Source organism: Jatropha curcas, chromosome 4, assembly GCF_041381405.1.
Source record: "Jatropha curcas cultivar XTBG-Jc1 chromosome 4, XTBG_Jcur_1.0, whole genome shotgun sequence".
In the NCBI taxonomy this organism is placed as follows: domain Eukaryota; kingdom Viridiplantae; phylum Streptophyta; class Magnoliopsida; order Malpighiales; family Euphorbiaceae; genus Jatropha; species Jatropha curcas.
Genome location: NC_143154.1, coordinates 840,004 through 856,157, shown reverse-complemented (window position 1 = coordinate 856,157; position 16,154 = coordinate 840,004). Strand labels below are relative to the sequence as shown.

The following is a 16,154-nucleotide window of genomic DNA, read 5'->3' as shown; positions in this document are numbered from 1 at the left end:
AAGTGGATTTCATATCAACGCTACAATAATGATATTCTACCTATAATGATACATCTTGGAAATTTTTTTTTTTTTGTCAGGCTCATATAGGGAAATACTCTCAGCATCACATCCTTTAGGGTTTGTTCGGTAAAATTAATTGTTTTAGTAGCATTTAGCTGTTAGATATTTGAGTAACTTTTTATGAAATGCTAAAAGAACATTATATAGGTTAACTTTTCGCAAAAAGCTATTTTAAATACTATGTTACTGAATAGTTTTTTAAATAGCATTTTACTGTTTTGATTAGCCAAAACGTTAAAAGCTACTTAAAAAACTGTTGCTGATCACAACTTTATGGAATACGAGTCTTTTCCATTCAGACTAACCCTGGTGTATATCTTGTAATTATTGATGTGTTATAGAATGCAAATATTCAATCTTTAACTGTAGAATTTGATTCACATAGATATATCTGAATTTAAAGAACAATTCTGTGCATATGCTTTAAAATTTATTTGCCTTCAAAAGCTCCATCTAACTTTGTAAATGTGCAATTTGATTTCTGAAATAATAATTAGTTCAATTTCTCACTAGATAAATTCATGCAATTCACATAAAAGAACAGTAATTACCAATTTGCAGGAAGATAAAAAATTAAAAAAAAAAAAAAAAGAAGATTAATAATCCCTTGCTAAATATAAAAGTCTCATTTAATTCATTTATTATTTCTAGTATTTAATCATCTCTGTCAAAGACAAAAATGTTGATCTCAAGAAAGCAAACCTACAGTTTACAAAATGAAATGGTCCCAGCAGGAAGTATTAATAGCAGCAGTAAGCAGTGACACTTGTGCTGTCATTTGTCACTTAAACTTATTTTTCTGATATTTTGTTTTCTTGTAAAATTGAAGAAAATGACGGAAGTAAAACTCATGTTTGGGGTGGCTTAACTTAAGTTTTAAGTTAAAGAGTTGGTAAAAACCTATCTTGCATTTTTTGTATAAATACTCACTTTGCTGGAATGAAATTATACTGCCTTTCTTTCTCCTTCATTTTTTTCTGTTCTGCAATTTTCTTTCCTCAAACTTACAGCAAGCCATCTCACCATATCTAATGAACCCTTTTAACATAACATTCATGATCATTTAGCAGTAGAGATTAAATCCTAATTACTCTTTCTTGGTGTAATTCCTCATTCCATGCAAAGATTCAATACATTAACCATATAGCAACTGTGATTGTGTTGAGTTTATTCAATCCAAAGCCTCCAGCCTTTTGTTTGTAATTTGCATCTTATCAAAATCAAACTCTTTGCATTCAACAAGGTATTGATTGAGATGGTAAATCTCCGGAAGGGTTAAAACACAAGTTTGATCCCCATGGAGTGCACTTTGCTAGGAGAACAAAAAACCTTTATGCTTTAGGAAGAGCCAAAACTATTTATACTTTACTACCCAAGAGATAACGGCTCCTGCTTATACCAAAAAAAAAAAAATTAAACTCTTCGAATAATGCAAGATTCACAATTTCTTACTTTTGCTAACATGCTAATGCTCCTTTATGGATTAGCATTAGCTTTGAAACCCGTGACCTTCACCACCTGCATTCTTTTGGCTATGATGCTGATAAGAACCACTGTAGGGATTGGAAGATAGAATTATTCATTGCTTTAACACCTTCAAGCATACGAATCACTACTGTGAAATTATGATCTTGGTTTAGGAGAGGGAGATGCCTCGTGATCAAGTTTGCTGTCCATTTGTACAACTCTTCTTGTCCAGCAAAGCCAGTTAGAATTGACCTTGATGTTGCTTCCCTTGATTTCAAGTGTGGATAGGAATAGGATAGGATTTTGAAGGCAAGCTAATTGATCAAACATGGCATTTGATGGCCATTATTGGCCTTATCTTTTATCAGGAAGCTTGAAATTAGATGGTCTAACCAAATGAATTGGTTCTTCTTCCATAGGCTGCAAGAAATATTAAAAAAGATGAGTATTCTTCTAACTGCAATTTTTTGTTTTTTCTAATTTCTTGATGGGTATGGAATCGATATGAGTTGTCTTGTTATTATTCATTTGAATGTCGTTTGTATAAACATAAAATGATGATTCATCTAAATTTTGCATTCCCAACTGCCAAATTACCCTCTGCCTGCAGTTTCAAGATGATGGAATGTATAATTAAACAATGATTGGAGAGTAATTAGCCAAACTACATAATTATAAACTGCCACCTAGACAATTTATTCCCCATGTCTCCTGCTTGGTAGTTATAAGTATCTCTCGCTTGGTAGTCAAAGCCTAACTACCACTCACGGAGCTAGGGGAGGCCAGGGGCGGCCCCTGCACCCCTAATCAAATTTTTTTTTGAAGAATTATCCCATAAAATTTTAAAATTTTTTTTATTTTATCCTTTAAAATAGTAAATTTTTCAATTTCGCTTCTTTTAACTCTTGAAATTTTTTGAAAATTTTCTTATACTAATCACTGTTAAATTTAGTAACTATCACAAATGTATAAAGAAAGTTGCCCTATCATAAAATAATATGGGGACTGTCTGTGTTGTCTCAATTAGGAGAACCTAGAAAAATAATTTATCTCTAAAGAAATCAAGATCCAGATCTATTCATATAAAGAAAATGCACGGCTAGAATTTCAAGATCATTATTGCATTTGAAGCCACAATTAAAATGTGTGCACGAGTGGTTTGTATCCCTCTTGTCTGTTTTGTCTGCTAATGCTCTATTATACTTCATTAATTATTCAAAAATTTGCATCTTTCATTTTCTATTTTTCTGGTTGCACAAGAACATGTCTCTGCTTGCTGTCCTAACAAGTGTTCAGTTACTTGCCGTTAATTGTTTGTATGTTAAGATTGGGATCTATGTTGCACGGAAACGGAAACAAAGAAACGTGTAAATGCAGAGACAATAAGGGAAACTGACATTTAAAATATAATTTTACACGAAGAAATGGTACTTTATATGGGGAAAACGGACAAGTGGAAAAGTTTCTGAAATGCAAAAATGCTCATAATTAGAAGTTTCGGTGCATAATAGATCGGGATAGTTATTGCAGTGAATTCAGTTTATAGCTTACTTCATCTGCTTGCACTGAGAGTACGTCACAGTAAAAATTTATTTATAGCTTACTGTTCAGCTCCTATGCAGAACCTATGACTCCTGGAAAATCATAAAAATAATTGCAGTAACTTTTGCAAATTCTGCATATACGTTAACCAAAAAATTGGCAACAATAGAAATCTTTAAAATTATTAGTTCAATTTGTACAAGTTGAGATTTTGAAGAACAGCAAACCCTCTAAAATATGGATATATGCCATCATCAATTTGTGATATACAAAATTTCAGTACCAATCACTACTGGGTGAGAATGTTAAGTAAAGAGACTCTATTTTGTACTAAACACCTAGACATACATTCTAATTCAGCCTCAAGGCTATCAAGACTAAGATTTAGAGTCTCCAACATTTTCTGTATCTTTTTCATTTCATCTTTTGAATTGTTGGCTCCTAAATGCTCACTCAGATAGAAAAGAGAGAGATCTAAACTCTTGACTTCATTAATAACCATTTGTCCTTTTCTTGAAGATGACATTCTTGAAGGCATTAACTTTGAAACTAATGACCATCCAACTTTTGTCTTCATTACAGGCATTGATAAGAAAAGCAAAAGTGATCTAAAAATGGATATAGTGATATTGCTTGCTTCTCTTATAACTCTTGCAACCTCCATTACAGGTTGATCTGCATCAGAAAAGGTAAAGCACCCAACTTTGGTTTCTAATTTCTTCAATGCTCCAAGGCAAATGGAGATTTCTTTTTGTACATTCTTCCTTGAATGAATATATGTATGAATATTACTTCCAATGCTTGAATTTCTGCGGCGAAAAGCGGATTGAAGGGTTAAAACATGTTGCTTTATCATTACAATTATTTCCTTCGCAATACTACATGTATCTAGCAATGTCAATGACCCATCAAGAGCATCTTCTACTAGCTTTCCACTTCGATAGCGAAAAATAGCTTGTTGAGAATGCGGAGTAAGAATAATTTCATCAACATAGTTATACAACTCTGCAAGACCAACTAGGCCTATTTGGATACTCTCCGCTCCGAAAGGTGCTGTTTCTGATTCTGATAATATCTGCCATGTTTTTAAGTGATTAAGTACTGCATCAAATTTATGCAAAATGGGGTGTTCTCTAGATGGTAAACTAACAGTCCTAATAGGAATATGCAGGGAAGGAGGAGATGCCATTTTAGAATGCAAAAGCTAAAGATATCAAAAAACCGAAATGAAATGATGCTTTAATGCCTACTTTTCTCAGTCTTTATATGTTAACACAATGAAGATGTTTCACCAATTCTTTTAATATGCATGTGCTTTTCTGATTCCTTTTGTAGCAATTTTAGCCAACAATTTGCAGCAAGCATTAGTCCTGTTTATACCCATTGCCTCCTTGCCTCCCCTATCATTGCTAGTGCCATCCTCTCAACCCACAGTTTAATACTATTCATTGAATATTTATGTGTTTGATAGAAATTCAATAATTCAGACATCAATAGGCTTGCTCAGGAATCAGAATAGATGTTAAAACATTGAGAATTTAATCACAGGGCACGAATCTAAGCTTATAATAAGAATTAATCAACATGCCAATTAGTGAATTTAGCACCAAATTGCATTTAAGTATTGAAAACCATATGGAATGGTATTGACAGTACAGTTTTTTTGTCCTTAGCAGGCAAAATGACAATGTTGTTTTTATTTAATCAGAAGAAAAATGCTTGAGAGGACAACTTGCTAAAAAAAATTACATCAGAAATCCATATGTTGGCAATTTTAGCACCATAAGACCACAACCACATGTTTAAGAGGACAGGATTCTTCTTGTCTCCAATGGTTCTTGAACCTCAACCTTTTTATTACAAAACCGTACATTGTACATGCAATGTACCTACGTATTGGATTCCATGAGAGAAAACTCTGTTTGAATATAAAAAGATGCTGTTTTAGCTAGCCTTTAGCTACAGTCTTGAACCTTGAGATGGAAACCTAAAGAACAACAAGATTCTGCCATGGATTGAATTTTAGTTTCTTTTACTAGTTTACAAGTCATTCTTTGCTATGCTTAGAGGAAGCTAAGAAGCATAGGTTTGTAAACTCATCTCCTCATATTCTGCCTTGTCTTTTGTTAAACTATGTGATTAACAGAAGATTAGTAGAATTAATTAGAAATCTGAAATGTATCATATTAGATAATTAGTAATATGGATACAAAACTATAAAGGGAAATAGAGACATAAACTAGTATTATCAAATTGCCTATATCATGCCTAATTGCCTGAAATTATAATAAAAGAAGATGATAAATATTCAAAAGAAAGGTAATAGTAACTTTGTAAGTTCCACATCAAATAGTTACAGAAGGGATTCAAGTGATTAAAACCCTAGATTCTCCATAAAAACTTGGAGAAGGAAAAGAAAAAAATCAAATAAAAAAAAATAAAATTCAAACTTGAAAATCCAAAACCATCTCCCTAAAAATCTGGAGATGGAAGAACATGAAAACTCAAGCAAATTCACTATTTCACACACCTTAAACTCAAAAAACCGAAAACCCCTAGAAACTCCATTAAAACATTGCAGATTTAGGGGGTACGGCTTAAAAAAACCTACAAAAGAAATTTTATATTTTTCAAATAGGTCCTCTGCAAAGTTTAGCAGCGAGTCAATAGCTCACATCATGTTACAAAAGGATTCGAGCCTAGGGTCTTCCACTGGTGGTGGAGCTTGAGGAAAGCTTGGAGCAGGTGGTTCATAATAGGGTTGGTAATGTGGTGGATCATAATACAAAGATCTTTGTGGAGGAAAAGGACCCTTCATATATGGGTCAATTACCCCATATGGAGGGCATGACATATGGTTATTGTAATACCCATAGCCAAAATTGCCATGGAGATTGTAACCATGAGGCCAAACCACATTTCTATGAACTGAAGAGGCGTTTGTAAGATGGTTTCCTGAGTCAAGCCAAAGAAGATCAGTATGCTTCCCTGCTTTGGCTAGCATTACCAAGAGCTTGTCTGGGTCTATTTTGCCAGAGACCCTTGCAATCCCCATTTCTGCATCTATGGTGAAAGATACTCCTAATTAACACCCCAAAAAAAAAAAAAAATTGTGTAAGAGATTGCTATATCAATGAAGTGAATATAGAAATTATGTCTCGCTAGTCTATTTAATTAGTGATTCAATAATATTTTTTTTATTTTATTATTCATTTGGCACACTAATTTAACTAATAAAATTTATTAACTTTTGAAGGACATTATAATTTATACTTGCTCATTAATTTTTTTTTTATAAGATTATTATATTTTTGAGAACCTTTTTCATATAAGCTCCAAACTATAAAATTAAATCTTTTCAAAAAAAGAAATCTATAAAATTAATTATAACTGAATTGTTTATACATATTATTGTTTTATTTCAATTTCTACAATTACATTTTAATTTCATCAAACATGAAAATAAACAATTATATATAAAATGGGATAGATATGTCATTTCTGATCGATAATTTCTGCAATAATATTAAAATACAATAAAAAAATAATAATTACCTTCAATACTTTTCAATACTTTGATCAATGTCTTATGCCATCCAGGAGATTGGGTTTCCACTTTCAGTTCACATGTCTGCAAAAACATAATTCATAATCAAACTCTCTAGTCTATACAATGGAGAAATAATTAAAGAACTACATCAAAATAATGAAAATGAAATCCAGAGTACTAACCATGTGTCCAGCAGAATCCATAATCACAACTTCTTTTTCAAAAACTGGGTTTCGATTTAACAATGGAAACGAGTTTAGTGTTTAAACCAGACTGATCTTGGCTATTTATACAGTATTTATGTCGGTTCGATTTGCACTTTAAAGGGATTAGATTAATTTTGGTTCCATGATTTATGATTTAGGATTTAAAATTTCCTTTTTTCTGCATCTTTTCATGACTTGCAGGCAATGAAATATGCAAGTTATGGTAGTGAAATAGTTATCCACCGTTACCATTTCTGGCAGACACAAAGATATCATTTACAGATTCAATCATCAAAGACTTACCATTTTCGAATTAGTAAATGCAATGGTAGAAATTCGAAATTAATTACACTTTTATCATATCCTTGGAAGATTTTACCTTTGCTTCAATTATGCTTTTCATGAGCATTTTCCTTTATTAAATTATTGAGATATAAAACATTTAAGCGCTTCAAAGACAGTATACATTTTGAATAACCTAATAAAAATGGAAAAAAAATTATTTTTTATTATAATTTATATGCAATGTTAGTATGATGTTTTTATCCTTTTATTGAAAAAAATTATTAATTTGGCTTTACTATGCATTTGAACTCAGACTGCTCACTTTAAAATGCCTCCTCAGGACTTTATTATAACAATTAAATTAATATTTTATTCACAGTATATAATTAAATGTTATATCGAGCCAATTATAAGTTTCAATTATCTTAAATACATTTTAAAGTATTAATATATCGTTCTTTCAATCAATATAAAAGATATACCAAAGTGGTATTCTCTCCATTTCAAAATAAGTGTCGTTCTTTTACCTTTTTCATTTTAAAATAAGGTATTGTTTTTATAATTTGAAGGCTCCATTAATTTTTCTTTTCTAATCTATCATTATTTATTTAGTATTCTACTCAGAATATAATTTTCCTTCAATTACTCTCTTAATTTAATTAAAGGGCGAAATAGATATTTTACAAAGTAATTTTTGTAACATACAGACTATCAATTATATTCCTTAGTCTATGCGTCGAGCTAAAAGATACTAATACTTATTTCGAAACAGAAGGAGTAGTTCATAAGAAAATGATTTTGGCAATAACCAAGGCATATATTTATTTATATTCATTCTCTACAATTGATTTACAAAACAAAAAAAAAAAAAAAAAAAAAAAAAAAAAAAAAAAAAAAAAACCAAAAAAAGGTATTTTTCAAGGGGTTACAAGATTAAGAAGAGACACTCTATTTTGTATTAGGCATCTAAACACACAATCTAGTTTATCTTCAAGATCTTGGATGCTAATAGCAAGAATCTCTAACTTCTCTTGCATTTCTTGCAAATCAAACTTGGCATCAGTATTTTTCTTGATCTTTCCAAGAATAGAACAAAGAGAAATATCAACTCTCCCCACTTCATTGAATATTTTTTCACCTTTATCAGAATCAACAAACCCTAAATGTACCAATTTTGATACCATTGACCATCCACTAGAACTTGTCTTCATCGAATGTGGAGACAAGAACAAAATTACAAATCGAAAGATGACAATTGCAATAGCTTGAACTTCTCTAATCATTTTAACCAAATACGATAAGTGATTGTCTTCCTTTGGAATGGAAGAGGGTAAGTCATTATTTTCCAATTTCTTCAAGGTTGAAAGCAACTTAGAAACTTCTTTCTTTGCACTTTTTCTGAAACTAATATAATCTTGCATATTACTCTCAATGCTCAAATCTTTACCTTTCCTTCGCAGCACGGATTGCAAGTCTCGAACATGTTCTTGCATTGCCAAGAACATGTCTCTTGAAGTACTACAAACATCTATTAACCCGACCGAGCCTTCAAGAACTTGCTCAACTTGGTTTAAATTTTGATGGTGAAGAGCTTTTTTGCTTTGAGGAGAGTTAGTGAGTTCTTCAATGCAAATAAACAACTCTGCAAGCTTGGTCAATGCTATTTGAATAGTCTCACCTCCTAAACGACTTGTAGTAGTAGTAGAAGAAGAAGATAATAATTCCCAAGATTTTAGCTTGGTTAGTTCTGCTTCAATTTTGAGAGAGCTTGGGTGTAACCTAGAAGGCAAGCTAATTGACCTAACAGGAACGTGCGAAGAATCCATTGCAAGAAAACTAGAAAACCCTAATTTAGCTTAATGATGAATATAACACTCAAATTTTGGAATTGGTGATTTGAATGGCTATGATTAATTTCTGATTCTATTTATATGAATGGAAGGAGGAGCTAGGCATGTGAAGGAAATGTGGGTCAGGGAGTTTTGTAAGATCTTGTAATGGCTTTAGCCAACAATATTTAAGCAATGAGATGGGCATTTTTATTTAATATTTAGAATTGTCGTTGTGAAATTGTGAACAAACCACACTAGAAAGTGAAGGTCGTTTGCCGTTTTGCCTCCCTAATCATTTGTGCCCTTTGTCTTTATCAAAGATTCAATCATGCATGTTCTTGTAATTGGGTTATGAACAGAAAAGGCTGGCATTGAATAACTGTTTAATTTAAGAGAAAGGTATAGAATATATTAGAGAAAAAGGAGTAATAAGGACAACAAAATAGGTCAACAGTTTGCATTATATTATATTTGATAAATCATAATAAATTTTTATTCAATTACATCCTTACATGTATACTGAAAACTTTATATGATGGTATAAGGATTAGTTATCGTTAGATGTAAAGTAGTCGATTCATATAATTCAACCTTGATTTGAGAGTTGGGTTTAAACTCGAGTCGAGTTTGAAGAATCAAACTCGAATTCGACACGTTTATAATTTATAATTAAAAAAAAAAAGAAAAAAAAATATATCTTCAATTTTCACATACTCAGCCCCATATAAAGGTGAGAAATTCTCTATTTCTAATTAAGAATCGAACCAAACTTTTTCAATTGGTCAAATTTGGATAGTTATTCTAAAAATTCGATTACCGATCGATTTGAATATATAAAACTGTTTAGTTTTTTATTTGGTTACTATATATAACTGATTGAATTAAGTTTGAAATAATTGAATCTAAATTGAACCAAACCGATTTAATTCCATTTGGATCGATTATTGTACCATTTAGTTTGGGATTTAGATGCCATAAAAACATATTCGGATAAATAAAACCGAGCCAATTCAATTTGGTTAATCGAATACTTATCCCTAACCTCAGGTTAACAGATTTATTAAATGAATTTGATAAATAAATTTAAACTCAATTTATTAAACTTATCAAATGAGTTTGTATGAATTTTTTTCAAACCGAGTCTCGAGCAATTCACGTTCAACAGGAGTCATTCACAACCTATAGTCATGTGTATATAAAGTAAAAACATTTCCAAATCCATTATACGGGCACTGAATTCCGTAGAAATAATGTGTACCACATGGGGACTGGTATCGTGGCAAAGAATTTCATGTGGGATATGGAGAGACAAGAAGACAACAATAAGGATTTTTCCTTTTCTTTTTAATTTTCTTCCGACAAACAAAACAATATCATGTCAGGGTAAGAAGGCAAGCTGTTAGTTAGAAAGGCTTGCCCATATTTGTATCACATGCCCTATTTACTCCGCCACACACTCGATATTATTGAAATATAAAAGTGTAAAATTAATAGATATTACTGAAAATAAAAATACAGGGTTATAATAAATTTCCCATGTAATTTTGAAAGTCATAAAAATAATAGCTCAAAATGATCAAATTTATGCATTAGAACTTATTAATTATACAAATCCTATGAAGACAATTCTAGTTTTACTGCTCAAATATTTTTCTGTTTCTTTGGTAGGCTGCTATATGTATTGTCTGGCTATTCCCTTGACAAACTAGCAACATAAAAAGGTCTAGAGCCATTTTCAATTGTCAAATGTTTGTTGACATTTGGCACCGAGGGTGCGAAAACTTTTCAGAGACAGCAGTTGAATAAATATTCCATATAGCCAGTCAAGAGAAAATTAAACTATTACAGCATGTTAAGAATGCTTAGACTAAACTATCCACATTCAAGGCTGTCAAATCATTGACGAATCCCCATTGTCATAACAAACTATCATAATTATGAATATCCTGCACCACAACAACCCAAAACATGAGATACTAATCGATACATCTCTATCTATTTGCTCTTTATTTTAAATTTCAAAGATGGGTTTAGAGCCTTAGATGATGAACCTCCCACCAACAATTACATATGGATAAATGAATTAAGATAAACCCATTTGGTTAACTGTCCCCAATTTGACAAATTTTTCACCTACAATTTCACATGATGCTACCTTTAAATGATCAACTGAAAGCAAGGATAATGAAAAAGGAATACTAGTTGAAACATTACAACTGTTTTTTGAATGTACTTAAATACATGTTCAAACATCTTCTTGGCATCAATTCTCCATGCCATTGTTTACTATTGCTTTATCACATTTTTATTTCTTTATTTTCCCAATAATATGAGAACAAGAATTGCATTCCGAATAAAATGTGAATGTAATTCTAACAAAACTGGATGATGCAACCTGTCATTTCATATAGACTAATCAACAATAAATAGGAGAAACCAATGATGTCAATGTGATGCTCAGTAATGCAGGTAACTCCAACTCTGCAGTACAGGTCTTTTCAAAGACAAATTTCCAAATTCACTTTTGCAGCTTCTACAGATCTTCCATGAATGGCAGCCAAAATCTCTCTCCACATCAAGCACAACTTTAAATGCCAAGGAAGCTTCAAGGAGTACTATATACATCACTTATATAATAACTTCCATCATCTTTAGCCCCAGTAGAACTAGCAATAACAGGGTATATATTTTTCAATAAGATGTTCAATACACAAACGCACAAAAAAAAAAAAAAAAAAAAATGGCAGCAGTACATATAGAGTCATGTCAGCGTCAAAACCGTGGGGCATTAAAATGGAAGCTTTTGCTACCAACACAGAGCAGCCATGGTGGCTAAGTAGAAAGCATCTAGCAAACTAGAAACATCTATCCAGGTTCAAAAGCCGCTAAAATGAATTAAATTAAATTAAATTATCTAGCGTTAAAGGTAGATAATTATTATTTTCTAGATTCAAAACATCTATCCAGGTTCAAAATTATGATTATTTTCTAGCGTTAAAGGTACAAAAATCAAAGGCAAAGAGTGGAAAGTGACCAAATCCTAAAATTTTAACCGTTAGAAATTCTCACTAATGTAAAAAGGGAATACAAGATGTACAACAACAACACAGAATTTGGATGACACTGCAAAATTTATTCATAAAAAAATAAGTTTAGATGACAAGATATCTCAGTTTGAGTGGACAAATTGTAGAGAAGCACCGAGCTAGAATTAAACGAACTATGTTTGATCAGCAGTAAAGACCTATGTATAAGACCCGATCAACATAAAACTGTAGCAACCGTTACTGATTATCAGAAAAAGGTAATCAGGTAATGCAAGTAGAACATATCATTTAAAAAATTAACTAGAGAACCAAATGACAACAAAAGTCAACTGGTTTAATTTCCAAGCAAGTGCTTTGCACATAATATATTTTTTACTCAAGCTATCCCAACAAGTGCAAAGGATCTATAAAAACAAGAAGTTTGATCCACACATCGATCTGGCCCTTGATATATTTGTCTAAATGGAATTTGCCTAATTACTGGATAGACTAACTAAAAGTTTATCCTCTGTACATTTGTATAACATTACAGTTTCTGATGTTGTCTTTCTTTCGTATCAACATCAAAATAATATAACTAATAAACTGTGTTATTTATCCTCCTAGTCATTCCAGAAACGTTAATGAGATCAAAAATTTTCAACTAACAAGCAAAGGCAGGACAGAGGTTCAACTTCAGCATAGTTAGGATTAACTGGCCAATTTTCCAAACATATGAATTAAGTTAGTCTGAGATTAATTAATTACCAGAATCAAGATAGAGGAAAATAACATGAACTGTTGTCGCAAAGTTAACTAATAATGTAAAAATGAACATACCAGTTAAACAGCAAGCCCTTGCTCTCTGGCTTTCTTCAGCCACTTAAGTGTACTTTCCAATGTTGTGTAAGCAGCAACATCAGTTAGACTCTTACTCTCTACTGCATAATCAAAAACCTCATAAGCCTCTGCAACCTTACCCTCCCTACAAAGTGCCCTAACAAACGTTGCATAAGAAGCTGTTTCGAGCTTCATATCACCTTCTTTCATCAGCTGATACAATTCAACGCCTTTCTCCAACAATCTTCCCTTGCACAACCCATGAAGCAAAGTATTATATGTGCACGAATTTGGACTACACCCTTTCATTTCCATCTCCTCTAGCAATGCCAATGCACCCAACGCATCCCCTTTTCTACACAATCCATTCATCAATGACGTGTAAGTAACTGCATCAGGAAAATGACCCGATTCCACCATAATTTTCAAATACTTCTTAGCTTCACTCACTCTCCCAGATTTCGATAACCCAAAAATCATTGTATTATAAGTAACAAGATCAGGCTCCACTCCTTCCTCTTTCATTTTCTTATAAACCTCAATAGCCTCACTCCCTTTACTTAACATACAATAACCCTTCATAATTGTATTATAAACAAAGCAATCAGGCTTAAATCCACATTCTTTTAATACACTAACCAATCTTGTAGCTTCACGAAGATTCTTAGAATTGCAAACATTATCAATCAATATAGTATAAGTAACAAGATCAGGTTTGATATCAAAAGCACTTCTCAGTTCGTCAATAAATCTATAAACAGTAGTCAGTGCCTTGCACTTACACAAACACTTGACAAGAAAATTATAAGTGAAAGTATCGGGCTTTGAATGCTTTAAAGATAATTCCTTTACCAATTCAATAGCATCATCCTCTTTGCCAACGGAACATAAAGATCGCACAGCAATATCAACGGTTACTCGATTGGGGTTAAACCCATTATTGACCATTAGATTGAGAGTCTGGTGAACAGAGGAGAGAGAAGCATCAGGTGTTTTGCAGGACTGGGACACTAAAATATGGTAAGTGGATCGATCAGGTGTAAAAGAAGGAAGAGTTTTGGTCATGTGGTGGAGGAGAGCAATGGAGTTATCAACGGTGGAGATTGAAGCATAGGATTGGAGGAAAGAATTGTGGATGCGGTTGTTGAGAGGAGTTTGAGTGGTGGAAATAAAGGAACTAAAAAGTTTCTTGGCTTCATTGAGTTCTGGAGACTTGAAAAGAGGCTTTCGTTGCTGGGTTGTCGGAGAGGCTGGAACTTGGATTTTCTTGGAAAGTTGAGAAGGTTTTTTCTTGGGAAAGTAATGGGTTTTATCGGAAGGAGATGAGAATTCTGAGGGGATTGGAGCAGGCTTTTTTACTAGTGATGTTGAAATAGCTGAACGTAATGAAGGTGGGACTTTCCCCATGTCTGCTTCTCCTTCTTCGTCGAGGGTTTTGGCTCGTGATTGCTCGATTAGGGTTTTACAGAGTTGGAGAGGATGTAGAATTACAACGACGCCGCATTGATGCTAACCTCCACTAGCCAAAGGCGAAAGGTTGATGGTTAGGGGTTTCAAAAAGGAATAAAGGTCAATTGAACTTGTTTAAAAAGACAAAAATCACATTTTAGTCTAATTTAGTCCTAATTTTATTTAAAATGATTAAAAAAAAATCAACTATGACACTTTAAATTTATCTCCTAAACTTATTTTAACTTTTGCAAATCGATTAATTGATTCAATTCAATAAGATGACTTGTATTTCTTCTTGTTCTACACAAAAGATACTTATATCAAACTTTTTCAACACTTTTAAATACAATTTTAAATTTCATAAAAGTATTATTTCTTCCGATGCATAGGAAATTCACAAAATATGTATTACAACTTTAATATGTTCCATGAGAATTTTGGATTTCATATGGAATAAACTCGGTAAAAAAAAAAAAACTATTCAAATTAAGATATGTTTTTGAACTAAAGATTATCAGTTAATTTTGATTATTTTTTAATAAATTATATAGTTCAATCCCAGCAATAGTTTTAAAAAATTTCTATACAAAGTTCCAATATTACAAGCCTAGCAAATACTTAAAGCTAAATTTAATCATTTTAAGCAAGTTTATGGGATTAAATTGACCCAAAATGTCAAGTATGACCATTTTAATCCCTTTAAACAATTTGAGGGGTAAACCTTTTGACCCCTCAAAACAGGTTGAAGGGTCTAATTAGTCTTTGTTCCGGTTTAAAATTAATTTTTGGTAAAATTAATAAAGAATTCATAATTTTTTATGTTTCAACTAAATATAAAATTAATGTCAAATATTGAAATTTACTAGCTTATATATAAATTTCTTGTTTTTTTTAGTAGGATATATTTCTTAGTTTTATTAACTTATAATATTGTTAAATTTAATGTTAGATTTGAAAATTCTATCAATCTTTTTGAAACAAATCATACTTAGGAAAAATTTAACATTAAAGATCTGCTCTAACTCATATCGATTCATCCATAAACCCAATCTGATGTCAAATTTTCAAATTCTAAGTCTTATATCTATGGGTTGTGACTCATTGACAATACAAATTGGACTTGTAGAAAGAGTTCTCGGGTTTTATTCCCAGTAAACACATTTACAGGGAGGATTGAGGAGTTTTAACTGTGACTAAGTCCCGAGCCGAATTTGACGGTATTTGGTGACAGAGTCCGAATACCAATAGTTTACACAAAAAAATTCATAAGTCTTGTAATTTTAACTTAAAATCTTAAAGAATGGGTTATGAGCCTTCATTCACTTACATGTCACTTACTATGTTCATACATTTTCAATGTGGAATTTTTTCCTCACATTTGGAATTTCAGTAATAAATGATAACAATATCATTGAATAGAAATTAATTCATTGAATAAGATATATACACTTATATCCCATTTGTTAAATAGTAAAGGAATATAATGTAATATAATTAATATAATTAAATCCACCTCTAATGAAGTATTTGTATTAAAAATACAAATAACTATATTACTTTCCATTTCATTACAGCTCACTGAAGAAAGTTTAATGTTAATAATTTGTACTTGTGATTAGGACTGAGCAAACTGTCGGTTTGGTTCGGTTTGAATCAAATCAAGACCATAAAATACATGCAGCTCACTCTAGATTTTACTTGTAATTTCTTGAGCTTTGCTCTCCTTTTATCGAAAAAAAAAATATATAAATATCAGAGTAAAAATATATATATATTTTTTTAGGTTAGCTACTATTTAAATAATCATATTTAACTGATAAAATTTCAGCAATTTTTAGGTCAGCCACTTTATTAGTTGCATTTTATGTTGAAAATTCTTTACAAGGTGCAA

General features: G+C 31.7%; 4 protein-coding genes across 4 annotated transcripts; all 4 read right to left on the bottom strand.

The window, feature by feature from the left end:
• Positions 1-3,216: 3,216 nt before the first annotated feature.
• Positions 3,217-4,355, bottom strand: LOC105628606 (uncharacterized). Its single transcript, XM_012210053.4, has one exon. It carries the CDS (start codon positions 4,259-4,261, stop codon positions 3,362-3,364), a length of 900 nt encoding a protein of 299 aa, XP_012065443.1. The 5' UTR covers positions 4,262-4,355; the 3' UTR covers positions 3,217-3,361.
• A 1,043-nt stretch (positions 4,356-5,398) lies between these two features.
• On the bottom strand, positions 5,399-6,923 carry LOC105628607 (uncharacterized). The gene is made up of 3 exons (XM_012210054.3): positions 6,805-6,923; positions 6,628-6,703; positions 5,399-6,153 (listed from the first exon to the last, which is right to left on the bottom strand). The coding sequence occupies exons 1-3, from the start codon at positions 6,823-6,825 to the stop codon at positions 5,744-5,746; spliced, it is 507 nt and encodes a 168-aa protein (XP_012065444.1). The 5' UTR covers positions 6,826-6,923; the 3' UTR covers positions 5,399-5,743.
• Positions 6,924-8,030: 1,107 nt separating this feature from the next.
• Positions 8,031-8,939, bottom strand: LOC105628608 (uncharacterized). The gene has a single exon (XM_012210055.1). The coding sequence runs from the start codon at positions 8,937-8,939 to the stop codon at positions 8,031-8,033; it is 909 nt and encodes a 302-aa protein (XP_012065445.1).
• Positions 8,940-11,127: 2,188 nt separating this feature from the next.
• Positions 11,128-14,359, bottom strand: LOC105628537 (Tetratricopeptide repeat (TPR)-like superfamily protein). Its single transcript, XM_012209962.4, has 2 exons — positions 12,812-14,359; positions 11,128-11,611 (listed from the first exon to the last, which is right to left on the bottom strand). Exon 1 carries the CDS (start codon positions 14,216-14,218, stop codon positions 12,815-12,817), a length of 1,404 nt encoding a protein of 467 aa, XP_012065352.1. The 5' UTR covers positions 14,219-14,359; the 3' UTR covers positions 11,128-11,611; positions 12,812-12,814.
• Between the last annotated feature and the right edge of the window lie 1,795 nt (positions 14,360-16,154).

Coding starts and splice junctions, on each gene's coding strand:
- LOC105628608 (XM_012210055.1), bottom strand. CDS start 8,939: ATGGATTCTTCGCACGTTCCTGTTAGGTCAATTAGCTTGCCTTCTAGG.
- LOC105628607 (XM_012210054.3), bottom strand. CDS start 6,825: ATGGATTCTGCTGGACACATG. Junction 6,704..6,804: donor TGGATTCTGCTGGACACATG/GTTAGTACTCTG, acceptor ATGTTTTTGCAG/ACATGTGAACTGAAAGTGGA. Junction 6,154..6,627: donor AGTATTGAAAAGTATTGAAG/GTAATTATTATT, acceptor GGTGTTAATTAG/GAGTATCTTTCACCATAGAT.
- LOC105628606 (XM_012210053.4), bottom strand. CDS start 4,261: ATGGCATCTCCTCCTTCCCTGCATATTCCTATTAGGACTGTTAGTTTA.
- LOC105628537 (XM_012209962.4), bottom strand. CDS start 14,218: ATGGGGAAAGTCCCACCTTCATTACGTTCAGCTATTTCAACATCACTA.